The following is a 26,857-nucleotide window of genomic DNA, read 5'->3' on the forward strand; positions in this document are numbered from 1 at the left end:
ACATTGAGAGTATTTGGCATTTTTATGCTTTTAGACTGAAGCAAAAGCATTCTTATTTTAATTAAAATCAACTACAATTGAGAAAGATCCTTCAGGATAAATAAGTCTGCATTTTATTTCCAGGTCCCTCATCTCTCCCCAGTCCCTATATTTTTAATTTTCCTGAACTACTTCCTCCTATCCTCAAATCTTTTCCAGCTATCATAATCTTTTAGGAACAAACAAAAATGAAAGTTTTTTTTTATTTAGTTGCTAGTCACTTGAAACTTGGCATGGTACTTTGATATGTTCATTTCTTTTCTCTCATAAAGAGAACAAAGAAGTGCATCTGTTTCATATTTTAAAATATGGCAAGATTTCAGTAATAAGAGTGTATATTCAATTCACATTAACTGAGCACTTGCAGTGTTACTGGTAAAATCTCTGGAAATAAATGCAGATATTTTAAAGAATCAAAGTTAGATGAACTGTGAAGGTCTACTCATTAGTAACTGCAGTGTAAGAAAGAAAATATCTACAACTACTACATATGGATACACAAGAAATGCAAAAGGACAGAGGAAGAGACTTAGAAATGTCTACATAACCGAGTGGCCTTATTGCTATGAAGGGTGTACATATAGTTTAAATTTGTGGAAACAATCTTTTCTTTCAGAGTTACCACTGACTTTGAAGGAAATGTTCCTGAAAACACTTTTTACTAAATTTGCATAAAGAAGAATCACTAATACTATATAACACTTGAGCTAAAATAATGATAGGATTTGTGACTTTTGTTTTGTTTTAATTTGGGGTTTCTCACAATGAGTGGATTGGGGGTTACTCCCAATGGTGCTGGGGATTGAACCCAGGATTCCCACATGCATACCAAGCACATAAGCCTTTTAAATCATATGCCCAATCCTAATTCCAGTTTTCATTTTTTTTCTTTCTGGGTCACAACCAGCGATGCACAGGAGTTACTCCTGGCTCATGCACTCAGAAATTACTCCTGGTGGTGCTCAGGGGACCATATGGGATGTTGGAATTCGAACTCAGGTCAGTAGCGTGCAAGGCAAATGCCCTACCCACTGTGCTATTGCTCCAGCCCCCCCTAATTCCAGTTTTATCCTATCTGGTTATAGCTATTAAAAATAATAAGCTTGCACCATATTTTATTTCACTGTGATAAAATTATGAAATCATCTTTGATGATAATGTTATTTTCTCTAAAGTTTTTACAAAGCAAACTTAGACTATGTTTTCATTGTCCTGAACAAAGCTTGAAACTTCCAGACTCTGCTGGAAAATTTTTCTTATTTATAAAATGGTATATTGGGTTTCTCACAATGAGTGGATTGGGGGTTACTTTTGATATCATTTTACAATGATAGAAAATTATAAGCAAAAATGATCTTTGTGTTAATCCTGGAAACACGATGCCTTGGAAATTTTGGGGGGCAGAGGAAGTGCATTTTTTTCTTGAAATTTAAGTATGTATTAAAATGAGATTATATAAAATCTAAGTTATGATACCAAAAAAACAGAAACTCACTTGTAAATATATTTGAAATGGATTAGAACCATGTAAAGTCTTAAATATTTTGGCAAGTGTCAGAACAACTTGATAGAAGCCCAAATACATATAAAATAAACACACTTTTTCACATGAAAGCCAAAACACAAAGTGGTTTTTAAAAAAATCACTTGAAGCTTAAAAATCAGCTCTGCCAATAAACATAGGGGCTCTATATTTGGGCCTGTTCTACAGTTTCTCTAAGAAATGAACAGGTCAAAAACACCATTACTTTCTGCAAGGAGCAAGAGACAATTTCCCTGGAGTCCAATTATTTCAGAAATCCCAACCCTCAAGAGATGTAAGACAAAGAGTTAGGTCTATAGAACAAATCATTTGTAGGTTATATGTTCTCTCATAATTACTGAAGAGTTCTCCAGAGAAACCCACACACCAAGTGAAGATGAAAGGGAGGAAACGGCTTTTAAATCTTATCCTGAGATAGTATTTATATATCATTAAAATTAAATAAAAAGAAAAATCCCTTTTACATTTGAAATGTGATGATTTTTTAAGGAAAAATAAGATGAAACTACAATTTCAAAAATGAAACTTGCTTTGGTCAATGTCAGAAAATACAATAAACAAAACAACACTAATTATACATCTGGTACCTATTTATTAAAGGATCTATTATGAGGTTGGCCATCTTGCATCATAAGATGCATGTCTTATAGGTTAGGGGACAAAAGTATAGAGGACTATTCCTTACCTAATACCTTCAACTAGTAAACAGCAGCAAAGTTCTTCTGATTCCATACCCTCTGCTCATGGATTTAATTAGGATTTTCTATATTATGTTCATATTAAATAGTGCATTTAAAATAGAAATGTTTAAAAAGAATTATATACTAATATGGAAAGCTTCACATTATAACAATTAAACTTTTTACTATGAGGATATAATGTAATCTTTGATTTATAAATGATAATATGCAGAAAAGTGCATGCATAAATACACATCTGTAGCATGCAAAAATGATTTTTGTGAAATCAATTTCTAAAATTTCAAACTTAAAGAGAGTGCTTTGTCTAAGGGGCTGCTCCAAAGGGAGAATTTAATATTTCAAATATTAAAATATCTTAAGTGAATACAATATTGATCCGATTTTCTAAAATTAATTTTTTCAAACTTTTAATTTCACACTTTAAAAGTTTTCCATATCATTATAAATTACTATATAGAAGGATAGCTGTAATTGGTAAGTCAAAGGGTTCTGTCATTAAAGCATTTTTTAAAGGCCATACTAGAATCAGACTGCTTAGCCACCTGCTTATGTGCTAACGTATGTGCCACCTGCTATGTGCTAACTTCTAAGGTATGTGAGTTCGTGACCACTGAACTAGTGACATAATGCCCCTTTATGTCTCAGTTCTTCAGATACTAAATGGCAATAAGGCTATCATCTTGAATTCCTACTGAGAGATTCAACATAAATTCATATAAAGAAGATCGATAGCCAAGCAAGTGCTATAAATATTTATGGATACACATACACATATACATGCATACATATGTACATATATATAGCTATAATTGTATCCATGCAACTGCTTGTTAGCTATTATTATTATAATCACTGTTCTTAGATTATTATACACAACAGCCACAATCCTCCCTAATCCTCATCAATGTTTCAATGTTTCTCTGGCAAAATAAATGGACTTAGATAAAAATGATAGAAAATTATAAGAGAAATGGGAAGTTCTGATGACTTTCTTACAGTAATATTCTGTACTTCAAAGTCAGGAACTTCATCATTTGTGGGGTTGATCACAATGTAAAAGGGTATCTCCAAGGAATGCTGTTTTCCGTCTGAGACGCACACCACAAACTGGTCAGCAGTTGGTTCCATCCTCACATGCCTGGACTGCACGTAGTTAATGTGCAAAGCATTCATGTCTCTCCACTGAAATGAATCTGGGGCACAAGGAGGAACAAAAAAATAACCAACATGCTTCTTTGAAGTTATTTATCCTAGATCTTTAATACAAACAACTTTTTTTTCAGCAAAACAAATAAAAGATCATTTACCTAAAAATCAGCTGAGAGGTTTTTATAATCAGTACAATCACAATCATGAAAACAGATCTCTATAAATCATAAAGAGTAAAATTTGGGGCTGGAGCTATAGCACAGCGATTAGGGTGTTCACCTTGCATGCGACCAACACAGGTTCAATTCCAAGCATCCCATATGGTCCCCCGAGAACTATAATAACTGCTGACTAGAATGTGTAGGGACTTCATCACTATTCTTACACTTATAAAGATGTTAGTGAGGCAATCGTTGATTAAAACCATGGCTACAGTAAGAGCTGTCTTTGTCAGGCTTAAAAAAATATGTAAGGCCATTTATTCATCTCTTTTACATAAAGGAAAAATAAAGACCTATCAACCATCTTTCTATATGGTGGACAGTTCAAGTCGATTTTTAAACTGAGTAGAATTAATTGACTTGCTGTTTTGATGCTTTGAATTTGCCTTAAATCAAGAGAATAAAAGCTCTATATGGTACATTTAGTAAAGGGAGATAAATTTATGGTACATTGAGTTAAGGGAGATAAATTGTATAAGCCTTAATGGAATTAATGCCCCCTAGCTTTATTGAGACATTATAGACATATAAAATTGTGTAATTTAAGGTCTATTCATGTGATTATTTGATCCACTTAAACATGGAAAAATGTTTACCATTGTAAAGCTAGTAAATATAGCCTTAAACTCAAATAATTACCATTTTGTTATTGTAGAACATTAAAAACCCTACTACTCCCAAAGCAATTTCAAGCATAAAAAAAACAGTATTTCTTGTTAGTGCATCTCAATGGTAAGAGTGCATGCATTGCTTGTATAAAGCCCTGGGTTTCACCTTCAGCATAACAACAACCCTAAAACTAAAGAATGGCATAATTAACTATAGTCAGTCTACTATGCCTTAGATTCCCATACATTCTTCTTTTATAACTGAAAATATATACCCTTTGGTTAATATCTCCACATTTCCTACACTCTTCAGTCCCTCTTCAAATCACTGTTTCTATGAGTTCAATGTTTTTAGATTGCACATATAAGAAAGATAATACAGTTTTTGTCTTTGTTGGTTTATTACACCCTGTAGGACTCCCCTAAGTTCATCTATGTTGTTATAAACAGCAGGCTATCATTTGTCGATGGACACAGTTTCCATATGTGGGCTGTAATTTTTTAAATTCTGCAATGAACAAGGGGGCACAAATAACTTCTTTGTGATATTTCATGTTCTTTAAAACTATACCTGGAAGTAGAATTGCTGAATCATTTGATAGTTCTTTGCTTGAGAAACTTCTGCACTGACATAGCAATACTACCAGTTTACATATCCACCAACAATGCACAAAGATTTCCTATTCTCCTCCTACACACCAGTGTTTGTGATCTTTTCTTTTTAAAAACGGCCATTTTAACAGGTATGAAGTGATAGCTCATTATTGTGGTTTGAATTTTCATTTCTCTACTGACTCATGATGACCAGCATCTTTATGTGTATTGCTTGATCACTGAATATCTTTGGGAAAATGTTTTCTTCCCACTTTTTGATTGAATTTTTTGTTGTTGTCATTTTGCTATTAAGTGGTATAAATTCTTTATATATTGATATATTAAGTGCTTATTAGATTTTGCTAATGTTCCCTCCAAATTCATAAACTGATTTTCATTTTGTTGATTTTTTTTGTATATAGCAATTTAGTTTAATATAGTCCCACTTGTTAAATTTTGCTCTTATTGTTCACACTTTGGATGTCATATACAAAAACAACTCATTGTGAACACCAACGTCAAGGAGTTTTCCCACTGTTTTTTAGGTTTGTTACACGTTCAGGTTCTACTTTAATCCTTACACCATTTGGGGTTCATTTTTTCCTGAATATTGCAAGATGGGGTACAATATTATTCATTTGCATGTAGTTCTCCAGTTTTTCAGTAACCATTTAAGAAACTATCCTTTCCCCATTAGTGTACTTGACTCTCTTGTCAAATATTAGTGGACCATTCATGCTTGGGATTATTTGCGAGTGATGAGTTCTGTTGCATTGGTCTATATTTCTGTTTATGCAATGCCATATTATTTTGATTATTATAACTTTGTAATATAGTTTGAAATCCTGCTGTGATTCTTCTAGCCCTGTTTTTTCCTCTGGATTTGTGGGATTCTACATACATTTAAGAATTGTTTTCCATTTCTAAGAAAATGTCAATTTTTTTCCTTTTTTCTCCTTTTTCTAATTAATGCATAATTATCTCATTCCTTGAGATGCAAAATTAAGTCATTCTTCTGAGATCTTTCTTCATGAAAAATGTAGAGTTATCATAAATTTCACTATCCAATCTATAAATGCTTTATTTTGGGGAAAGGGGTTGTTCTACAGGTATTATTCCTTGCTCTGTGTTCAGGGATAAGTTTTGGCAGTGCTCAGGTGATAGAGGACTGAACCCGAGTTCGCCGCATGCAAGACAAGCACCCTACCTGTGATACTATTTCTCTGCCCACAACTAATAAGTTTTGGTATTATGTGACTAAATTTTTATGTATTCCAAGTTTTTTAATTTGTTTTATTTCATTTTTTATTGTTTTACTGAAACACCATGATTTACAGCACTGTCAATGACTATTTCATGAAGACATCCTTCCAACACCACACACATCACCATAGTAGCTGCCACCCTCCACCAATGACTCAAAACTCCTCCCATCCCCATAACCAGGTAAACTCAGACCAACTCTCCTGTTCAACTATACTGTTCTACTGCCTTTGGCCATTTCTTATTCCTTATTATGTATCTTTACATAATTTTTATGTAAAAAATTACATTAAATTACAGCATATAGAGATCATTCTGTAGCTATCCTCTTTCTGGCTGACTTCCCTCAGCACGATGCTGTCCAGATCCAAGCAAGTAGAAATGAATTAAGGATATTTTAAAATGCTTATTTCATTTTTGACCCATTGGTTGTTCAAGAGCATCTTTTAAGTTTTCATAGATTTGTGAATCTTCTACTTATCCATCTGTTTACTACTAATTTTATACCAGTATGGTCTGAAAAGGTTTATGGTATTATTTCAGTCTCACTACATTGACTCAGGTCCATTTGTAGTCTGTCATATGATTTATATCCTATGTGATGTTCCACATGCTCTTAAGGAAAAAAACTGTCTTTGTGCTGCTGGATAGAATGTTCTGTTCTGACTAGTCTGTTACATACATTGGATCCAAGTCTGATTTTTTTTGGTGACTTTTGTCTGGAAAACTCATCTGTTGCTGAAAGTGGGATTCTGAAGTCCCCAGTTATTATATTCCTGTCTGTAACCCCCTTCAGATTTGTTAGTTGCTGCTTAATATTTATGTGCTCCAATGTTGGGTGACTATAAATTTACAATTGTTATACAACTTCATGAATTGGCTCATTTACATTTTATAACAACCCTTTCTGTATTTTGTTATAGTTTTTATTTAAAAGTCTATTTTGTCTGCTATAGACAGAGCTAATTATTGCTTTTTTGGTTTGTTCTCATTTGCACAGGATATGTTTTTTTATTCTTTTTCACTTTGAGCTTATGTTTCCTCCAAGCTGAAGTAAGTTTGTTAGAGACAGAATGTTTAACTGGGTTTTGTTTTCTTCATTCATTTAGTCACTTTATTCATGCAATTTATCAACCTCGCCTACCACATATTTAAAATGGATAAGGAGTTGAAGCTAGCTCAAAGGACTGGAGTGTACGCTTTATATCTGATGGTCTCAGGTTTGATTCCCAGCAGCACATGTAGCCTGAATAGAGATGGGAATGACTCCCAAACACTAACCAGGAACTCCCAATTTCTGCTGGGTATAGCTCATTCCCCAGAAAGGAAAAAAACCTGATAAGCCACAAAAGATACTTGAGCCCAGGGGATAGCTCAGTGACAAAAATCTGTGCTTAGCACTGTCTCAGGGACTCTGCTACCTGGGGCTCCAACTATGTGCATCGCCAGCCACGTCAGATGTATTCAAGCACACAACTAAAAGTATACAGCTTTATGAGGACTACAGCTAGATATTTGAGTCCTGGAGAGCAGCAAAACCAAGAGTGTTGAGTGTTGAGCACAGCTACAACAGCAGCAAAGGAAGGGAAGGGAGTGGAGGGGAAAATGCTTAGAGAGCATTTAATTTATTTCCTTCTAAAATATTATCTTTGGATGGTTTTGTTTTGAGTCTCTCTCTTTTTCTTTTTGGTTTTGTTTCATCTTTTTTTTGTTTTGTTTTTTTCCTGAATTACAAGAGCTACTTAAGTCTGAGACACATTTTGGTTTCAAAAATTAATGTCATCTACTCCAAGATATCAGGATTTCTTCTTTTATTCTTACAAAATGTTCTTATCCTTTCCACCAGTATCTATTAAAGTGTTATAAGATTTTGTGACAATCAAATTTTATAAGCTCCCACCAGATTTATTCTATGTGTCATTCTAGTTTGTGTTGCTATGACATTTATAAGCATTATTTACTCAGGGATTACTGTTAGAGTTCTGGTATTTAAAAATCTCTCTCTTTTGTTGGTTTTGGGGCCACACCTGGTGATGCTCAAGAATTATTCCTGGCCATGAGAAAATGCTCTACATCATTAATCATCAGGGAGATGCAGATCAAAACCACAATGAGATACCATCTCACACCTCAGAGACTAGCCCACATTCAAAAGAACAAAAGCAACCGATGCTGGCGTGGATGTGGCGAGAAAGGGACACTCCTTCACTGTTGGTGGGAATGTCCACTGGTTCAGCCCTTCTGGAAAACAGTATGGACGATTCTCAAAAAATTAGAAATTGAGCTCCCATTTGACCCAGCAATACCACTCCTGGGAATATATCCCAGAGAGGCAAAAATGTATAGTCGTAGTGACATCTGCACTTGTTTGTTCATTGCAGCACTCTTTACAATAGCCAGAAACTGGAAGAAACCTGAGTGCCCAAGAACAGATGACTGGTTAAAGAAACTTTGGTACATCTACACAATGGAGTACTATGTAGCTCTTAGAAAAGATGAAGTCATGAAATTTACATACAAGTGGTACAATATGGAAAGTATCATGCTAAGCGAAATGAGTCAGAAAGAGAGGGATAGACATAGAAAGATTGCATTCATCTGGGGGATATAAAGTAACAAAGTAAGAGATTAATACCCAAGAATAGCTGAGATCAGCGCCAGGAGGATTACTCCATAACTTAGAGGCCAGCCGGGTATCCTAGAGGAAAGGGCAGTTCAGATAGAGAAGGGAGCACCAAATTAAGGATGTTTGGAGGATCCTCCCAGGAGGGGAGATGCATGTCGAAAGTAGACTATGGACTGAACATGTTTGCCACTCAATGCCTCTTTTGCAGACCACAACACCCAAAAGGAGAGAGAGAACACAGGGGATTGCCCTGCCACAGAGACAGGGGGGATGGGGGGATGGGGGTGGGAGGGATATTATCCATGGTGGTGGAAAATGGGCACTGGTGGAGGGATGGGTATCTGATCATTGTATAATTGAAACCAAAGCACAGAAAATTGTAAATCTACAACTTTAAAAAAAAATAAAATACAATAAAGGGGAAAAAAAAAAAAGAAAATATGTGACTGCACAAAAAAAAAAAAACACATTGCTAATGTCGCAATAAAGAGAAGATGGAGAAGAATTACAAGAAAAAAAAAAAATCTCGAATCCAAGCAACTTGTGGCAGAGATGGCCCAGGACTTTGCAATAGGCCTTCTCTGCTGGGCGACTCCAGATGGGGGCAAGTGACATCCCTCTGCCTGCCCCCTAAGAGCTCCAGCGGTCACCATTTTCTAGAAGCCAGCAGGAAGCACCAGCTCCCACGTGGCCACGATCCAGAGACACACACAGGAATCTCGGACCCGAGCAACTTGCACCAGCGATTCCTTCAGACTATAATTATTAAAATCTTAGAATTCTTAACATTCCTAGGAATATATTATATTCCTATAATATAATAGACATTATATTATATCCATAACAAGCAATACAAAGCACATTGTCTAGCAATTGTATTTTCGGCAGGTATGAGGGGTGGTAGGACTGGTCTCAAAATATTGAAGGTAACTAAAGTAGAGAAAGAATACTTTGCAGATTGTCTGCCACACATGCAGGGGAAGGTGTGGAATGGGGAGAGGGGGGGAATACTGAGGATTTTGTTGGTGGAAGGTATGCACTGGTGAAGGGATGGGTGTTTGATGACCGTATGATCGAAGTTCAAACATGAAAGTTTTGTTACTGTTTCTCACGGTGAATTAATAAAAAATTTTAAAAGAGGGGAAAAAAAAAAAAAAGAAAAGATGAAGTCATGAAATTTACATACAAGTGGTACAACATGGAAAGTATCATGCTAAGCGAAATGAGTCAGAAAGAGAGGGATAGACATAGAAAGATTGCATTCATCTGGGGGATATAAAGTAACAAAATATGAGATTAATACCCAAGAATAGCTGAGATCAGCACCAGGAGGATTACTCCATAGCTTAGTGGCCAGTCGGGCATTCTAGAGGAAAGGGCAGCTCAGACAGAGAAGGGAACACCAAATAAAGGGTGTTTGGAGGACCCTCCCAGGAGGGGAGATGCATGTCGAAAGTGGACTATGGACTGAACATGTTTGCCACTCAATGCCTCTTTTGCAGACCACAACACCCAAAAGGAGAGAGAGAACACAGGGGATTGCCCTGCCACAGAGGCAGGGGGGGATGCGGGGATGGGGGTGGGGGGGATATTATCCATGGTGGTGGAAAATGGGCACTGGTGGAGGGATGGGTATCTGATCATTGTATAATCAAACCCAAGCACAAAAAATTGTAAATCTACAACTGTACCTCATGGTGTTTCACTAATAAAAAAAAAATTTAAAAAAAAAAAAAAAGAATTATTCCTGGCTCTACACTCAGGAATTACATCTGGTGGTACTTGGGGAACCATATAGGATGCTGGATATCAAACCCAGGACAGCGACTTGCAAGGCAAAAGGCTGACTCACTGTACTACTACTGCTCTGGCCCCTAATATCTCTATTTTTAAAAACACTTGCATACATGGTGGAATTTTCAAAAATATTTAAAAAAATCAGCTATTGAAGCCAGAACGATAGTACAGCAAGGAGGGTCCTTGCTTTGTACACAGCCGATCTGGGTTTAATCCCCAGTATCTCATAGGGTTCATTGAGTACTACCACTCCTGAGTGTAGTGCAAGGAATAAGCCCAGGGCACAGCTGAGTGTGGCTGAAAAACAAAGAATAAAAATATCGGTTATAATAAAAATCATTCTTTAAATTTATATAGTACTTTAAAAATTTTGAAGTCATAATCTTTTCTGTGTTATCAGTGATAACACAGAAGTTATCACTGGTCATGAGGCCATGACTTACCTATACTTATGCCCATATTGCTTTTTTCAAACCCTGTAGAAGGAAGTGTGTTTTCAAGGTAGCCAAACCGAGGAGGAGAAACCAAAACAAATTCCAAGTCATCTGCTGCTGTGTCAGGGTCAGTGGCAGACAAATGGTTAACGGTAATGGCTGCTGAGAAACCCTCATCTACCAGGAACATGGTACCTGCATACAGATAATAACACAATTATGACAGTGTGAAATCCTCTCATCAGAATAGTGAGGACAAAAGGGAGTAATTGAAATTCCAATTCAGAAAAGGCTCCCATATGTAAATATACTTCCATGGGAGAGGTTCCTTTAGCATAATTCTCCTTACAGTGAAAATATTCAGGGATAATGGGTGGAATTTAATTTGACTTGTGAAATTATATTTTTTTTTCCTTGTACAAGCAAGTCAGAGACAATAGAAAGACAGCAGAAACACTAACTGCTACAGCACAGCCCTTTAAGTCATTCTCAAGGAACTCTGATTTCCCTTGTGTCTCAATAGAAGTGACAAATGAAAATAAGAATTGCCAAACTGTTTTAATAATAAGCCACTAAATGTAGTTTATGTACTTTTCAAGATCAGTTGTTACCTCTGTTTGTCAGAGCGTTAATTGCCTGCAAGCTATTATGAATTGTTCATAACGAACATTTTTTTCATGCCTTGGTGCTTAATTATTCTGCAGGGATAATGCCTCCTTTACAGAACATTGCTTGGGAGATAGTTTGCAAATTACAATAACATTCATACATATGCTTGTATTTTTTTTCTGAGAGACAGAACATATACATTATGCCTATGAAAAGATGACTTTCTAAAAAGCAAATAAGGTTAAATGTATGTAAATGGTCTCTCTGCTATACTCATGCTGTTTTAATAGAAATTATTTTGGATAAAATAAATTATTCTCTCTCCAGAAGGCAAATAATATGTTCAAATCTGAAATAAAACCAGAATTGTTTACACACACACACACACACACACACACACATACACACACAGACATTCTCTTTTCATATAGAAATATCTGATTTTTTAAATAATAAACTTCTTGTTGTCATCATTTATAAATTTTCCACATATTTTCTTTGAGACAATTATTAAAGATTATTTTTAGGTTCATTTTCTTTCTTTACTATAGTAAAGGGAATAATTCTACTGAGCCCCTGAAACTGGCAGTAGATAACATTAAAAATAAAAAATATTTCCACCTATTGTGATTGAAGGCGGTTGGTTGTCCACTGGATGTATAGTGATGTTGAGATCATACATGGGGAAGGATTCATGAAGAGGAACAGATGGAAAAGGTTCATTGTAACAACAGCCATTCACAAAAGGGCCAGCTTCACGATCCGAAACCACCAACGTAATGGTGTCAAAACAAGGCAAAAGGCCAATCTCACCACCTGGAAGACACAACCATAGTTGAGACCTGACTTGAAAAAAAAAAAAAATATATATATATATATATATCCACAATTCAATCTACTCACACCTCTTTTGTAATCAAAGAATGGTGAGGAAGGGAACTCATGTGACTGGAATGCAAAACCCATTTTATCACGATGAAATGAAAGACAGTCATGAAAAGAATGTAAAAATGCTTGCCCATCTGTTGCCTCTGGTGAAATCCCTGCCAGCCATCTATCACCATATGGAGGGGCGACACGGGGCTAACAAGGGTCTGACAGTTCACAAATGAACAAGGGAGAGACACAAAACTTGACTGGTGACGTTTTCATTCTTCCCTCATAATTGTTTAGTGTTAGGACCAACCTCAGGGAGAGCAGAAGGTGCCCTCGCCCTTTTGGTAATTGTCTTCCCATTTGCATTAACCACATTAAATGAACAACCATCAACCGCAGTGCACTTATGAGAAACAAACGAAGCAGAATAGGTGGAATTAAAAGATAATCCACATTTCTGTCATTCTATTTAATATTTCCCTCACTCTATAGTAGCCAAGATGTTAACAAAAGAGCAACAGCCCCAAGGAAAAAGAAGTGGTATTTTTATTTTCACTTTCTTTTTACTCCTCAGGGCTCATGTCTCTGGAATTCAAAATGACCCAAATTTAAAAAGTGTGAAAGGAGAAGGAAGGAAGATATTAGAATTTGATACTTTATTGACAAACAGGTTATTAACAGCGTAAGTGTGGGAGTTTTTGCTATCCAGAGGACCAAAATGTTCTTCAGATGTTCTTTTGTAATTCTCATGTACCACTTTGAAAATGACAAGACGTAAGCAATTATGGGTGAAATTTTGACATTACTAGAGCATAAATAATAAGAGGATCAGAAAGATAATTCTAAGAACGGAAGTGTATGTTTTGTATACAAGAGTCCCAGATCCAAGCTCTAGAACCATAGGGTCCCTTGAACACTTCTGGAGCAAGCCCCAAGCACCAAGCTGCAAGCAGCCCTTGAGCACCGCAAATCAAGGCCCAAACCCCAACCCCAACCACCAACCTCCCCCCTCCCCCCAAATCAGAGGCATCCTCTCTTTTCACAGAACACATTGTTTAAATTTACAGAGTTTGTGTTTAGCATTACTGTATCTGTTCAAAAACATGACAAGTTAAATCTAAAGTTGATCTCATGTGAGCAACTGAATGACTGAAGAATGAGAAAACAGAATTCAAAGAAAAATAGAATTGAAGCTTAGAGAATGACTTACTCATCCTCCAACTTTTAAAAAGTTAAAAGGAATAAACATCTTATTTACTAAGATTTATTTAAAAATTTGCATAAAGTGGGGGCAGGAGCGATAGTACAGAGGATGGGGCCTTGGCCTTGCACACCATCAACCTGGGTTCAATCCCCAGTGTCCCATATGGTCCCCTCAGCACCGCCAGGAGTAATTCCTGAGTGCAGAGCCAGGAGTAACCCCTGAGCATCGCTGGGTGTGACCCAAAAAGCAAAAAACAAAACAAAACAAATTGCATAAAGTTTACTTCATTTACTTGATTAATATATACATATATATATATATATTCAGTATCTGTAATGCTATTAGTGTTCCAGGTGCTCCAAAAGAGAAAAAGGAGACATTGCTTAAACGTCAGGATACATCTCAAAGGAATATCAAAAATCAAAAACACGGAAATGATGGCTATTACAGAAGATAGGGCGACCTTTGTTCAAACCACAGCATCACATGTGGTCCCCTGAGCCCAGCAGGATTGATTGCTAAGCTCTGAGCCAGGAGTAAACCCTGAATGCTGTCAGGTGTGACCCCAAAGCAAAACCAAAAAGACATACTACATGTCGGTCACAGACAACATCTAATAGTGGGTAATAGTGGGCAAAGAAATGCAGTTTGGCTATAATATCAGTTGTGTGACTGTGGAAACATGTGAAATATACATGAGAGACCATATTTTGCCTATTATGCTGCAACATCATTTTTCTCAGTCTGATTGATTTTGTACAAAGTTGGGTGGAAAAACCAAAACAGGATTTTTGCCTGACAATGGCCTGGTGTCAGGACATACATGCCAGAGAAAGTTAGAACTGTTTTTCCAGATGACTTCATTGGCTTTGGCATTAAAGGATGAGTCACCCACCAGGCAGATAAGGTAGAGAATGGGAAGTAGGAGAGATGAAGGGAAAGAAAGTCATTAAGAGAAAACAATTCCTTTTAAGCGGAACATGGAACATTCTCTAGGTTGTATTACATGTTTGGACACAATAACAACCTTCCTAAATTTAGGAAGATTGAAATCATAGCAAGCATGTGTTCCAACTACAGTTGAATGAGATTGGAAATCAACTGCAAAAAAAGAGAACTGGAAAAAACACATACATGATGATTAAACAACTTGTAACTGAAACATTACAATGTTATTAAATATTTTTTAATCTGAAAACAAAGAGGAATGAAACAACAGAATCTAATCCAACAGAAGCAGTAAAATGGAGGTTGCTTATAGAAATTATAATTGTAAGTACTGTAGCACTGTCCTCCCATTGTTCATCGATTCGCTCGAGTGGACCCAGTAACGTCTCCATCGTGAGACTTGCTGTTACTGTGTTTGGCATATTGATTACGTCACAGGGAGCTTGCCAGGCGTTGCCGTGCGGGCGAGACACTCTTGGTAGTTTGCCAGGCTCTCCGAGAGGGGTGGAAGAATTGAACCCGGCTTGGCCGGGCCAGCTGCACGCAAGGCAAATGCCCTACCGCTGTGCTATCGCGCCAGCCCACAATTGTAAGAAACAATAAAAAAACCTCAATTCAGCCTTATACTTAAAAGGAACTAGAAAAAAAAAATTTAAACAACCTAAAGTCAATAGGAGAAAGAGAAATAACAAAATTCAAAGTGAGATAAGCAAACAAAAAACAAAAGAAATTACAAATATTGGGGATGGTGAGATCATCAGCAAAACTAAAGATTTTTTATAGTAAGAGAAAAATATTTATATAAATAAAAACAAAAATTTAAAAACAGATATCAAGGGAAATCACAGAACCACAACAAAATGTAAGAGAATAACATTATCAGTCTATCAAAAAATTAACCAACTTAGAAGAAATGTATACATTACTTGAATAGTGCAACCTCCCCAAATTAAACCACTTTAAAATAATACTCAGAAAATCTAAAGAGATCAGTTACAAATAAATAAATCCAAACAGCAATTAAAAATCTCCCCAAAATATGGATCAAGAACAAGATGCCATCCAGGTAAATTCTACTGAACCAAATTGTCTGGTAGAGAAAGATGTAATACTCTTTTTACTCAAACTCTTCCAAAATATAAAAAAGAGGACGAAATGCTTTATAATTACTTCTGTGATGTCAACATAACACTGACAACAAAATCAGACAGGAACAATATACAAAAATAAAATTATTGGCTAATATTCTGATAAACATAGATGCAAAAAATTCAATAAAATTTGTGCAAATTAATTTTCAAACTCTGTTAAGACTAGGATCCATTATCAAGTGAAATTTATTCCAGGATTCTAAAGATTCTTTGTTGATATATAAACTCATCAAATCAACAACATGAAAGATAAAAATCAACAACATGATATATAAACTCATCAAATCAACAACATGAAAGATAAAAATCTGGATTGGGACTGAGGAGATAGCTCCAAGGACTGCAGTGGATGCTTGCATGTCTAGAGCTTATCCCAGTCCTCTGAGCACCATGAAAAGCAACCCACAGCACTGTTCTGGAAGCAACCTTTGAGCAATGCTGGGTGTAGTCCCCAAAGCTCCCAAATCACATGCTTTCAAATGATTCAGTAAAATAATATGGTAAAATTTGACATCTATTTCTGATTTGAAAAATCAATAAAATGGAGATATAAAAACAATACCTAAAGATAGTAATAAAGACTAATATGGCAAGCCCATAACTAACAACATATTCAATAGGGAAAAATTTAAGAATTTTCCTTTAAGATCAGAAATAAGACAAGTGTTTCTTAAAGATCAACAATATTAATATAGCATTGGAAGCTCAAGCCAGAGCAAGTAGTTGTGAAAAATAAATGTTTTAATTTAGATTAGAAAGAAAGAAGTAAAACTCCAAGTATATGCAGATGGCATAATATACATATATGAAACTCTAAGAACTCCCCCTAAGGCCCTCTTTATATGATAAATGATTCTCTTTCTGGATAAATTGACTAAAAGAAATAAATGAAGGAAACAATATATTCATAATTTTAACAAAAACAATAAAATTATAGGAACAAATTTAACTGGGGAACTACCTGTACACTGAAAACTGTAAGTATAGTTGAAAGAAATTAAAGAAGACACAAGGAAATAAAAAAACATTCTGTGCTCACGGACCAGAAGAATGAGTGAATACTTAATAAAACGGGGCAAGAGAAATAATTCAGTGGTTAAGCCATTTCCTTACAATGCAGCCAGAAATGGTTCAATCCCTGGCATCACGTATCATCCCCAAGCACCACCAGGGGTCACTCCAGAGCACAAAACCAGGAATAGTCTGAACATTACTACTGAGTGCCACCCAAACCATCACCCAAACTAAAGTGTGGAATGGCCACTGTGCCTAGAGCAATAGTTAAATTCAATGTAATTCCTGTTAATATCCCAAAAGCATTCTTTACAGAAATAGAACCCCAAAGTTCTAAAATCTGTATGGAGTTAACAAAAATTCTCAAAATAGCTAACAGCCTGAAAAAAAAAATACAGAGAAAAAAGCATTTCCAAACATCTTCTCCCACATCCAAATTAATCTTTGGCTGTCGCAGTCTCTGCTCTTTCTTCCCTGCCTCACTGTTTAAATTCTTCTTCTATGTCTCTTCCAATAAGAAAAGTTTTGAGTTCTGGTAACTTTTATTTCCTGCCCCACTCACCTGGCTTGCATGCCCAATGTAATGTCCCCCATGGAAGCTACAGATTAAAGAGTATGGACCAGGGAACAGTCAATGGTTATAGAGTGTGTGACCAAGTTAGTGGGAAAACGTGGCATATTACTGAGGGGATTTTCTGAACTCAGAATGCAGGAAATGTGAAAGGAGTGATGATGAACAGATGTCACTTTCATCTCTGCATATTAATGTGTTCGTTTGACTTTTTTCCTTTTCGTCTCTCTTGAAGAGGGAATGTTCCCAAGAGTGTTATAGCAATACTTGACGAACTGGGCCAGGTGGTTCAGTGTTGGGTTTTGCAATGCAGGACTACTTGGGGCCAGTGATGCTGGGGATTACTAGGACCACACTTAACTGATCTGGGCCTTCCAGGTGTACCCAGAGAAGTACTGGAAACACCATGTGGTGCTGGGATTGAGCTCAGGTCCTTGTATACAGAAGTCATGCACCCATAACCCCTGAGACAGCTCACTGACCCCTTATTATTTTTTTTATTAAAACTTCTTTATAGCAAGGTCCATATTAGATTCATTTGTAACCCACAGTCCTGACGTGTCCATTGAAGACATCAGTTATTGCATTAATATTTTCTTTATTTAAGCATTGCACATAGGAAACAAATGCCACCTGGGCACCAATTTCATGTGAGACCAGCCATGCGAGCACGATGCTAATAAACTAGCATTTCCTGTTTCTAATCAAAGTTATTGACTTTAGGTTGACCTTGCGACCACTCACTACGATAGCACAGCGGGTAGGGCGTTTGCCTTACAAGCGGCCAACATGGCCGACCCGAGTTCGATTCCTCCGCCCCTCTTGGAGAGCTCGGCAAGCTACCAAGAGTATTGGATATGCCAGACACAGTAACAACAAAGTCTCCAATGGAGACGTTACTGGGCCCGCTCGAGCAAATCGATGATCAACGGGAGGGCCTTTACTTTACTTACTTAATCAAAGTTAATCACTGTCACATCCTGGGGGCAAGTCACACAAGGCCTAAGATATCACCAATGTCTTTCGGGAACTGAAAAGGTAGATCACTTCTTAGAAGCTATAAGGGGAACAATAAACTTTTCAAATTCATAATACACCTGTCTTAGGGAACTCACTTCAGGCCCTTTTCTCATGACTATAAATACCAAGAAGACGATGAGATAGAGCCCAGGGTGAATGAAAGACTGAGCAGAAGCTTCTAAAGCACAGAGGTGAGGGCACCTGCTCCTGCTCCACCCTTTGAAACACTTTGCATTGCTGAGGTCAACAACGGCACACAGCATATTACATCTTCTTTCTTAAGAGAAGCAAAAATAAAGAATGACAATCAGAGTCCACATCTAGGCACTAAGGCAAGACTGGAATGTGGGGTGTAGTGTTGTGTTGCCTGCATTCCCTCACTCAAACTAGTCACAGAGCTGTTGCTTACCTGTGTGTCTGTAAGACACAGTGCCAGACATAACATCACTCTGAGAGAATTGCTCCACTGGGATGCCAGCCTTCCTCACAACCCCATGTTGAGGTCCTCGAGCAATCATAAACATCAGTTTCGAGTCATCACTGTCCATGTCAGTAGCAAAAATGTACTCTGAGGAAATGACCACCTCTTTGCCTTCTGAGCAATGCATCATGGGGAGGAGGTCAGCCTTCAAGACTGGCGGCTCATCATTTACAGGAAATACCTACACAGGAAACAAATGCATGTTTTCAAGGTAAAGAAAGCAATGACAAATTGCCCAATGGGAAACCCATAGCTCATCGTCGAAATGACAGGCATTTTCGATCTTCCAGACACACGGAACAATAGCCATGGAATTTGGCCAAGCAGTCTGTATCTTTTAACTTTCCCCAGATGAGTCATCTTTCGAGAAATGACCCACAGGAGAGACATTTTAGGTAGGAATAGGAGAGTATGGTTATGGTTTGGGACTCAAAGCTCTCATTTGTTTCGAGACAGACAACATATAAATGTAATATAAAGATTCTTCGCCAAAGCCCCTATTCTCCTTTGTTAAATTCACACATATTCTGGAGGAAATATGCTCCTTGTGGTCTGATGCATTTACATTTACAACATCAAAGTTATTTATATTTCAAATTACTTGATGATTACAAAGCTCTCTTCAGCTCTCAACTTCCTGCCACCCAGGAAGTTTCCCTGGACTTACAAAAAGCAGCAGCTGCATTTCAAACATTTTGAATTCTATCTAAAACTCTGTAACTGTTAAGTCAATACCAGGTTTCAACTTGACAAAACATTTTTCTCTCGCTGTCGTGAAAATAAAGCTCCAAAAAGAAGGAAAGAAAAGGAATTGGCATCACGCTGAGTCTAAATTTAAAAAGATGAGGCAGAAATTGGAAAAAGCATGTCTTCTAAAATGGAAATGTGACATTGGTCCTCTGAGTTGGAAACCACAACTTCGTGCATGTCACCTTGGCTGTGAATCCTTTACGCCCTACATTTTCTTCTCCCAGCCTCAGTGAAAGCAATCTATTTTTTAGTGCTTCCACCCTCACTCCCCTTGAGAGTAATTGAAACATAACAGTGTTTTGGTTTTAGGTAGCACTGTAGCACTGTCCTCCTGTGTTTATCGACTTGCTCGAGCGGCCACCAGTAATGTCTCCATTGTGAGACATGATTTGGTATTTGTATTTACTTCCATATGACCATTACAGTAAATCTAGTTAACATCCATGACCATACACTTTTTAAAAAATTTAATTCTTTTCTTCTGATGATTTTTAAGATATAGTCTTAGAGCAATTTTCAAAGACTCAAAAAGGATTGTTAACTAAGCCATTGGCTAACTTGTATTAATTTTTCAGAAAAACATTTTTTTACTTTTGGGCACACCCAGCAGTATAGACGTAGGCTGGTATCTCTACTCTCCTGTACCCAGAACGAGCATCCCTCCTCATTGCTGCTCTTGGATGTAAATTACCAGGTGAATGGAGATCACATGTTTGTAGTCTTGGGTTACCACACACAAAGATAGACATGGTTTCTATATAACAGAAATCTCCAGGGATGCTAGTCAATCCTTCCCAGCTTCTAAACAAGCATTTCTTAGTGTTACTATTCAAAATTGTAAGGAATAGGGGCCAGAGAGATAGCACAGTGGGTAGGGTTTGTGCCTTGCATGCAGCTAACTCCAGTTTTATCCCTAGAAACCCCAGATGCTTTCCTAGGCTGCCAAGAGCGATCCCTGAGTACACCCAGGGGTGACCAAAACAACAACAATAACAAAAACATAAGAAATAACATCTATGGAACTAGTTCTTTTTTTAAATTAAGTATCTTGATTTTTTGTTTGCTTTGGAAGGGGGCAGTTGGTTTTATTTATTTTTTTTAATTTTTTGCTTTTGGGGTCACACCAGGAGATGCACAGAGATACTCCTGACTCTGCACTCAGGAACTATCCCTGGCAGTGCTCAGGGGACCATATTGGATGCTGGGGATTGAACCCGGGTGGGCCACGTGTAAGGCAAACGCCCTACCCACTGTGCTACCACTCCAGCCCTGGCAGTTGGTTTTAACATCTAATCTCTTACACCCTGCCCGCTGTACTATCTCTCCAGTCCAAGTATCTTGGTTTTAATATGAGTAGTTGACTCTTTAATTAAATTAGAGAGAAAAATCTAATGTCATTTCACTAATAAAACAATTATCTATTGTCTAGCCTGGGACATAGAGTAAATCTACACTTCATGTTGCTTATGGGTTCTTGGAAAATGTGACTATAAATGAAACAACATAGAAGAAAACCAGTTTTATCATAGGTTAATTGACGTCAGCATGAATTAAGATCCTACAGCATATTTCTGGTCACAAACACATCTCCAAATAAAAATCCAAATAAATAAAAATCCCAATCAATTTTAATATGAAACACTCATTTTTAGTTTTTCTTTCATTTATTTATTTGTCTATTCTGCTTATTTCAGGATCTTGAGTGATTGGCTGGAGTCTATCTTGGGAGCTCAGCGCACAAAAGAGGGAGTCAACCCTGAAGAGAATGAGCAACCATCACAGGGCCCACCCACACCCACACTCGCTCAGACTGAGACAATTTTGACATGCCAGCTAACCTAATCTGTACACCTTAGGGATGCAGGAGAAAATCAAAGTCCTTAGAACAAGTCAGGGGGAGATTGCATTGCCACATATTGTGAAACTAATTGGCACTGGGTATCTTTTTCTTATCACCTTTATATCAAAAAGACACTGAATGTACATTCTTTTAGGGCATTTTGTAAAAAGGACATAGAAGAGTTTTCGTCTTCCCTTGGAGTCTGTGTGTTTCATGTCCTATTAGGGACTCTAAGGGTCTAGAAGTTTTATTTCTATACAAACCAGGGAGGAAATGTCTACCTACCTCAATGTGTACAACACATTCTGCTTTATTGGTGCCGTCAGTGACCTCCAGCAGTAAGTCATCCTGAAACTCCTCAGAACCATCATGCTTGTACCTATGGGATAGTATATTGTCACTAATCTTTCAAGACCCATTGAAATGCAGAAGCCAAGTGTTCTTCCATGACTGTGACTGTGTGTTAATAAACAAATCATCATAGCCATAATTTACATCATATTTAAGTCACATGTTCGATTACTTGAGTCTCCCTAAATATAAAATTGTTACACCTTCGATAAATGTGTGATAGGCACTCAGAGTTTTTTACCAAATCAAATAACTACTCTTCAAAGTGTCAACGTAACCATGGGAACAGGGTGCTGCTGCTCCACCCACTTGCAGAAAACACCCAGATTGTGGCACACAGACTGAGCGGAGTGCAGGTTAAAAAGTGGAACAGTATATGAATGTTGAGAAGTCTTCCTCCTCCGCCTCCTCCTCCTCCTCCTCTTCTTTCAAAACAAATCTTCCTGCCTATGCTCTGATTCTAAGTAGATTTTCTCTGATATTTTGACCTAGGACTTATTTGTCTCTCCTCTTTCGTTTACAGTTCCCATTTTCTAGTTCTCGTTCTTTCAACCTAAGATTTTCAAATATTCCCAGGCTTAAAAATAGTTTTCTTCCATCTGGCATTGACTCCATTTTGCTTACATTCTCAGGCAACTTTCCTGAAAGAAATCTCTAATTCTACATGGTCCAGTTACTTTCTAACCCACTACATAAAACCCAGTAAGTTCTATATTGTTATTCAGTAGAATAGAATCAGATTTTTATCTAGTCTGTATTCAATTTTAGATGTTCAGGAATGGAATTAAGAGCAAGGAATAAAAAATAAAAGCTTTATGAAAGATACTATAATATAGTGAACACATATAATATTTCTAAAGAAAATGTTCCAGGGTGCAGGTATTCTACTTAGACTAATATTAACCTATACGTTGGTTAGGGATTCTATTCCAACAGTAGATGGTCTACTGCCCCTCCTAGTATCTCTCCCACAATCTACCTCCTATCATTTTGTCATACTCTCTGATAGTTTTATCAAAAATAGGTTGATAAGTGATCAATGCTATTTCTCCACAACAGTCTCACTAAATAGGCCACACGGATCTAAGAGCACAAACTCAAAGGCATGGCTGTAGTCACGCAGAAATTCTTTCAAAATATGAAGCCTCTTGGGCTTTAGTTTCTGTGACATAGTCGAATAGAACAATCTATTTTGTTAGGTCTCAGTTGAAATACCAAACAGAAACTACAACAGCACTTACATGAGCTAACAAGAATTGGCATTTTACCCTCTCTCATTCTCTACCTGGAAGGAAATAATAAATCGAGCTTGCTTTCAAACATTTAACAGAATAGAACTTAGGAAAAAATTAATTAGGATAGAGACAAACAATAACAGAGACCAAATATTAGAGAGCATATATCAATAGCACTGCACTATAGCACTGCCCTGTTGTTCATCAATTTGCGCAAGCGGGCACTAGTAACATCTCCATTGTGAGACTTATTGTTACGTTTTTTGGCATATCAAATATGCCACAAGTAGCTTGCCAGCAAATGCCCTACCTGCTATGCTACTGCTCCAGCATACATATATATAATATTTATAACATATAATATCATTATATATATCAATAATGTAAATTAAAATATCTGGATTAACGTGAGCTTCCCATCCACACAGTTCTGAATCAGTTCCATAGTCAGGTGTGGAACAGAGTATCCCTGATACTTCAACTATACTTATTAAAAGGATTAAAACTTCAATCTTGTAAGAAATTCACCAACATGTGTCTGACATTGCTTTGTAGTGGCGTATACCATTCTCTAGAGAGGTTTTTTTCTATTAGAGCTTACAGAAAAGTTTCTTACAAACCTGCATTCGGTAATAGAAATGAAAAGCCTTCAGGTAAGAGGAATAGTTGTAGAGCTATGGAGCAGGAATTGCTCTTTTGATGACTCTCTGAGACCCAGGGACTACTGCACATTTCACCTCTCCAAACTACCAGCCACATTTGCCTGCAAATTCCCACCCCTGTAGGTAGAATGGAATTGTACTGATGATAGCAGTCAACAGAATCCTGGCCCAGAATTTGCAGGGTTGTAAAACTGGCTTTTAGTAAAGGAAAGGTGAATTATGTAGATTAACTTTACCGATCACTTCAGTCTCTATTCAGTAAGTCTGATTGTGACCTCTTGTGATATGTGCAACATAAAAATTAGTTTTCATGGCAACTAATTTTTGTTGTCCAAGCACCCTTAAATTAAATGCTCTGGTGCAACAAGCCAGCCAGAGTGAAAGCAAATGTCTGGAGGGCTGCAAGTCATCTGCATTGTTTGTAATTTTCTACTGTCCCTTTATGGTATTCTCATGTAAATATTCTCAGAAAGAGCTGAACAAATCTCTTTTCTTACTCTATATTACCGTTGATCTAGGAGGGAGCAAAGCATATGAGGAGGTGGGTTGGCAGGGGGCAGGGGTGGGAGGGAAGCAGGAAATTTTCTAACCTAACTTTAAAAGCATGGAGATCTCCCCAAGAAAATGTGTCCCCTGCGCTTAAAGGAAGTCCATTCAGCTCCAGTCTTCCGCACAAAGGCTGACTCTGCAGAGAGAAGTCAACCTTGTCCAGTTTGGTATCTGCATCAGTAACCAGAATGTGCTCTGTGCTGATCACGCGTTGGCCTCCCTCATCCACTCTCAGAGGGCTGGTAAATACCTAGAAAAAAGGAAGGAAGTTCTGAAAATGTTCTCTGAGACATCCCTGAAATTAGAGCTCATTAAATCAATATAAAACTTCAAGCACTGTCTTCAGGTGTCAATTAAGTTTTCAACTACCCATGAGGGGACAAGTTCGTAGCTGGCTTAAAAGTCTTTTTTTCCTAATTGTTTCCAGTTCTAGTCAATGTATACAAAGAAGCAAACCAGATATATAACCCTGATGTCACACCCTAATAGAAGCAGCATGAAATTGTTTGTTATCTAAGATACAAATGGAGAAAATAACATTTATCAACATGTTTATAACCACCATTGCTTGACCTACAAAACTTTTAAAACCTACATCAAAGTTCCCTGGTAAAAGGGAACTTTTGTCATGATAAAAATTCTTAAAGACTTGGGAAGTAGGGGTTGAAGAGTCAGCTGTAAATATTTTAAAGGTATAATTAAAGCAGGGAAATTGAAGATTCCACAGAAGTAGACATTAGATTTAAACACTAAGGCCACAAACATCATTTTCTGGAATAAAAAGAAAAAACACTGCATGGGGCTGGAGTGATAGCACAGTGGGTAATGTGTTTGCCTTGCACTTGGCCAACCTGGGTTCGATTACCAGCATTCCAAATGGTCCACTCAGCACTGCCAGAAGTAATTCCTGAGTGCAGAGCCAGGAGTAACCCCTGTGTATTGCCAGGTATGACCCCCCCCCAAAAAAAGAAAGAAAAAAAGAAAAATCACTGCTTGCTGGAAGAATAATCAATTAGTAAGTGAAAAACAAGTTATAAGGGACTAAAATATTTTATCAGCACATTAGAAAGTGTGAGAAAATGTCCCATTGTCAGATGAGTTTTGGAAACAGTATAGATAATATCTTTATCTTATAGATTTTTTGTTTTATTTTATTAGGGGGTGAACCATACCCAGTACTGCTCAGGGACTCTTTGACCCCTATTCATTTTCTGAAACTACGCATGGTTTCCCTGGAACTCCTGGCAGTGTTCACACACTGAGGAAATTCGTTTCAGGAAATGAATAGGTGTCAGCTACAAGCAGGGCAATGCTTTAACTCCTATACTATCTCTCTGGTCCCTATTGTCCAAAATTATAAATTCAGAGGTCCGAAGGATCAAAAAAGTGATGCAAATGAATCTCCCGAGTCAGTGTGGATGTTGGTGATCAGAGCACACACCTGGTACAATTGCTATTTGAGGAAATAGGTACAGTGTTGCCAGAGCTTCTGAACTTTCTAAAAGAAGTCCAGACTTGATATAAGATCTCCTGATGCATAACTATTGGCAACTCATGATTTAAAAAATATTATTTACACATTCAGAACAGTTCCATGACTTGGTTTCTGTTTTTTGGGGGCTGGAGCGATAGCACAGCAGTAGGTCGTTTGCCTTGCACGCAGCCAACATGGCCGACCCGAGTTCGATTCCTCCGCCCCTCTCGGAGAGCTCGGCAAGCTACCGAGAGTATCTCACCTGCACGGCAGAGCCTGGCAAGCTCCCCGTGGCGTCTTCGAGATGCCAAGCACAGTAACAACAAGTCTCATGATGGAGACGTTACTGGGCCCACTTGAGCAAATCGATGAACTACTGGAGGACCGTGACCGACCATGACCAATGGGCTCCCTGACCCACAATGTTGGGTTTGCAAAGGGATGGCAATGGATGAGCAAGAAAGAGAACATCAGGTCTTTCCTGGCTTTATTCCAGGGAGGTATCTGGGAAAGTAACCTCTTTCCTTCGGGATAAGGCAGTTGTCCCCTTTGGCTGCTAATGAATGGGTAATTCTATTTTGTCTTTCTGCTTTTAGGGGAAGAAACGAGGCCAGGAATAGCCACACTAATTAAGTCTAGCATTCTGATGGCAGGGAGGGCAGACAGGAGCTGGAATGAACTTTCAATATGAATTCCCCGGACTTGAAGTTGAAATGCCAAAGGTAGCATCTCCTTTGTAGTTGGGTTTTAATGAGAGACCTAAGTGCTTTAAAGCTTATATGAACATCAGGGAGCGAGACAGGGTAAGACGGAAGGACCCATCTTAATTCATTTAGGAAAATTAAAGAGCTTATTTAGATTACAGAGCAGCATAGTTTGCCTGTGGTGAGAGCAAATAAGCCCTTCTGGTTGCTAAGAGACTCATATTTTAATCCCCTTACCCAAATCAACATGTGAAACTCCACAAAAAGGAAAGAAAATGAAAGAGGTTTTGTTAAAGCTTTGAAAACAACGCCAAATTCAGCAACTGGACAATCTCACCTTGTAGACAGAAATCCCACAGGAGGTAAAAACCGTCCTCCCCTTGCTTTCCTTCCTACATTATGGCCAAAAACTAAAAAGTTCTTTAAAATAACTTTGAGAAAAT

The 26,857-nt window shown here is 37.5% G+C and overlaps 1 protein-coding gene across 1 annotated transcript in view; it reads right to left on the reverse strand.

The window, feature by feature from the left end:
- FREM1 (FRAS1 related extracellular matrix 1) overlaps nt 1-26,857 on the reverse strand; it is a 172,737-nt gene that overhangs the window by 85,560 nt on the left and 60,320 nt on the right. Inside the window, exons 13-18 of the mRNA XM_056117277.1 lie at nt 24,278-24,486; nt 21,725-21,818; nt 18,778-19,030; nt 12,206-12,400; nt 10,985-11,170; nt 3,280-3,476 (exon numbers count right to left, since the gene is read on the reverse strand). Of these exons, the coding sequence (XP_055973252.1) occupies nt 3,280-3,476; nt 10,985-11,170; nt 12,206-12,400; nt 18,778-19,030; nt 21,725-21,818; nt 24,278-24,486 (1,134 nt within the window). The remainder of the gene's footprint in view (nt 1-3,279; nt 3,477-10,984; nt 11,171-12,205; nt 12,401-18,777; nt 19,031-21,724; nt 21,819-24,277; nt 24,487-26,857) is intronic.

Source organism: Sorex fumeus, unplaced genomic scaffold (assembly GCF_029834395.1).
Source record: "Sorex fumeus unplaced genomic scaffold, SorFum_2.1 ptg000034l, whole genome shotgun sequence".
NCBI classification, from domain to species: Eukaryota; Metazoa; Chordata; class Mammalia; order Eulipotyphla; family Soricidae; genus Sorex; species Sorex fumeus.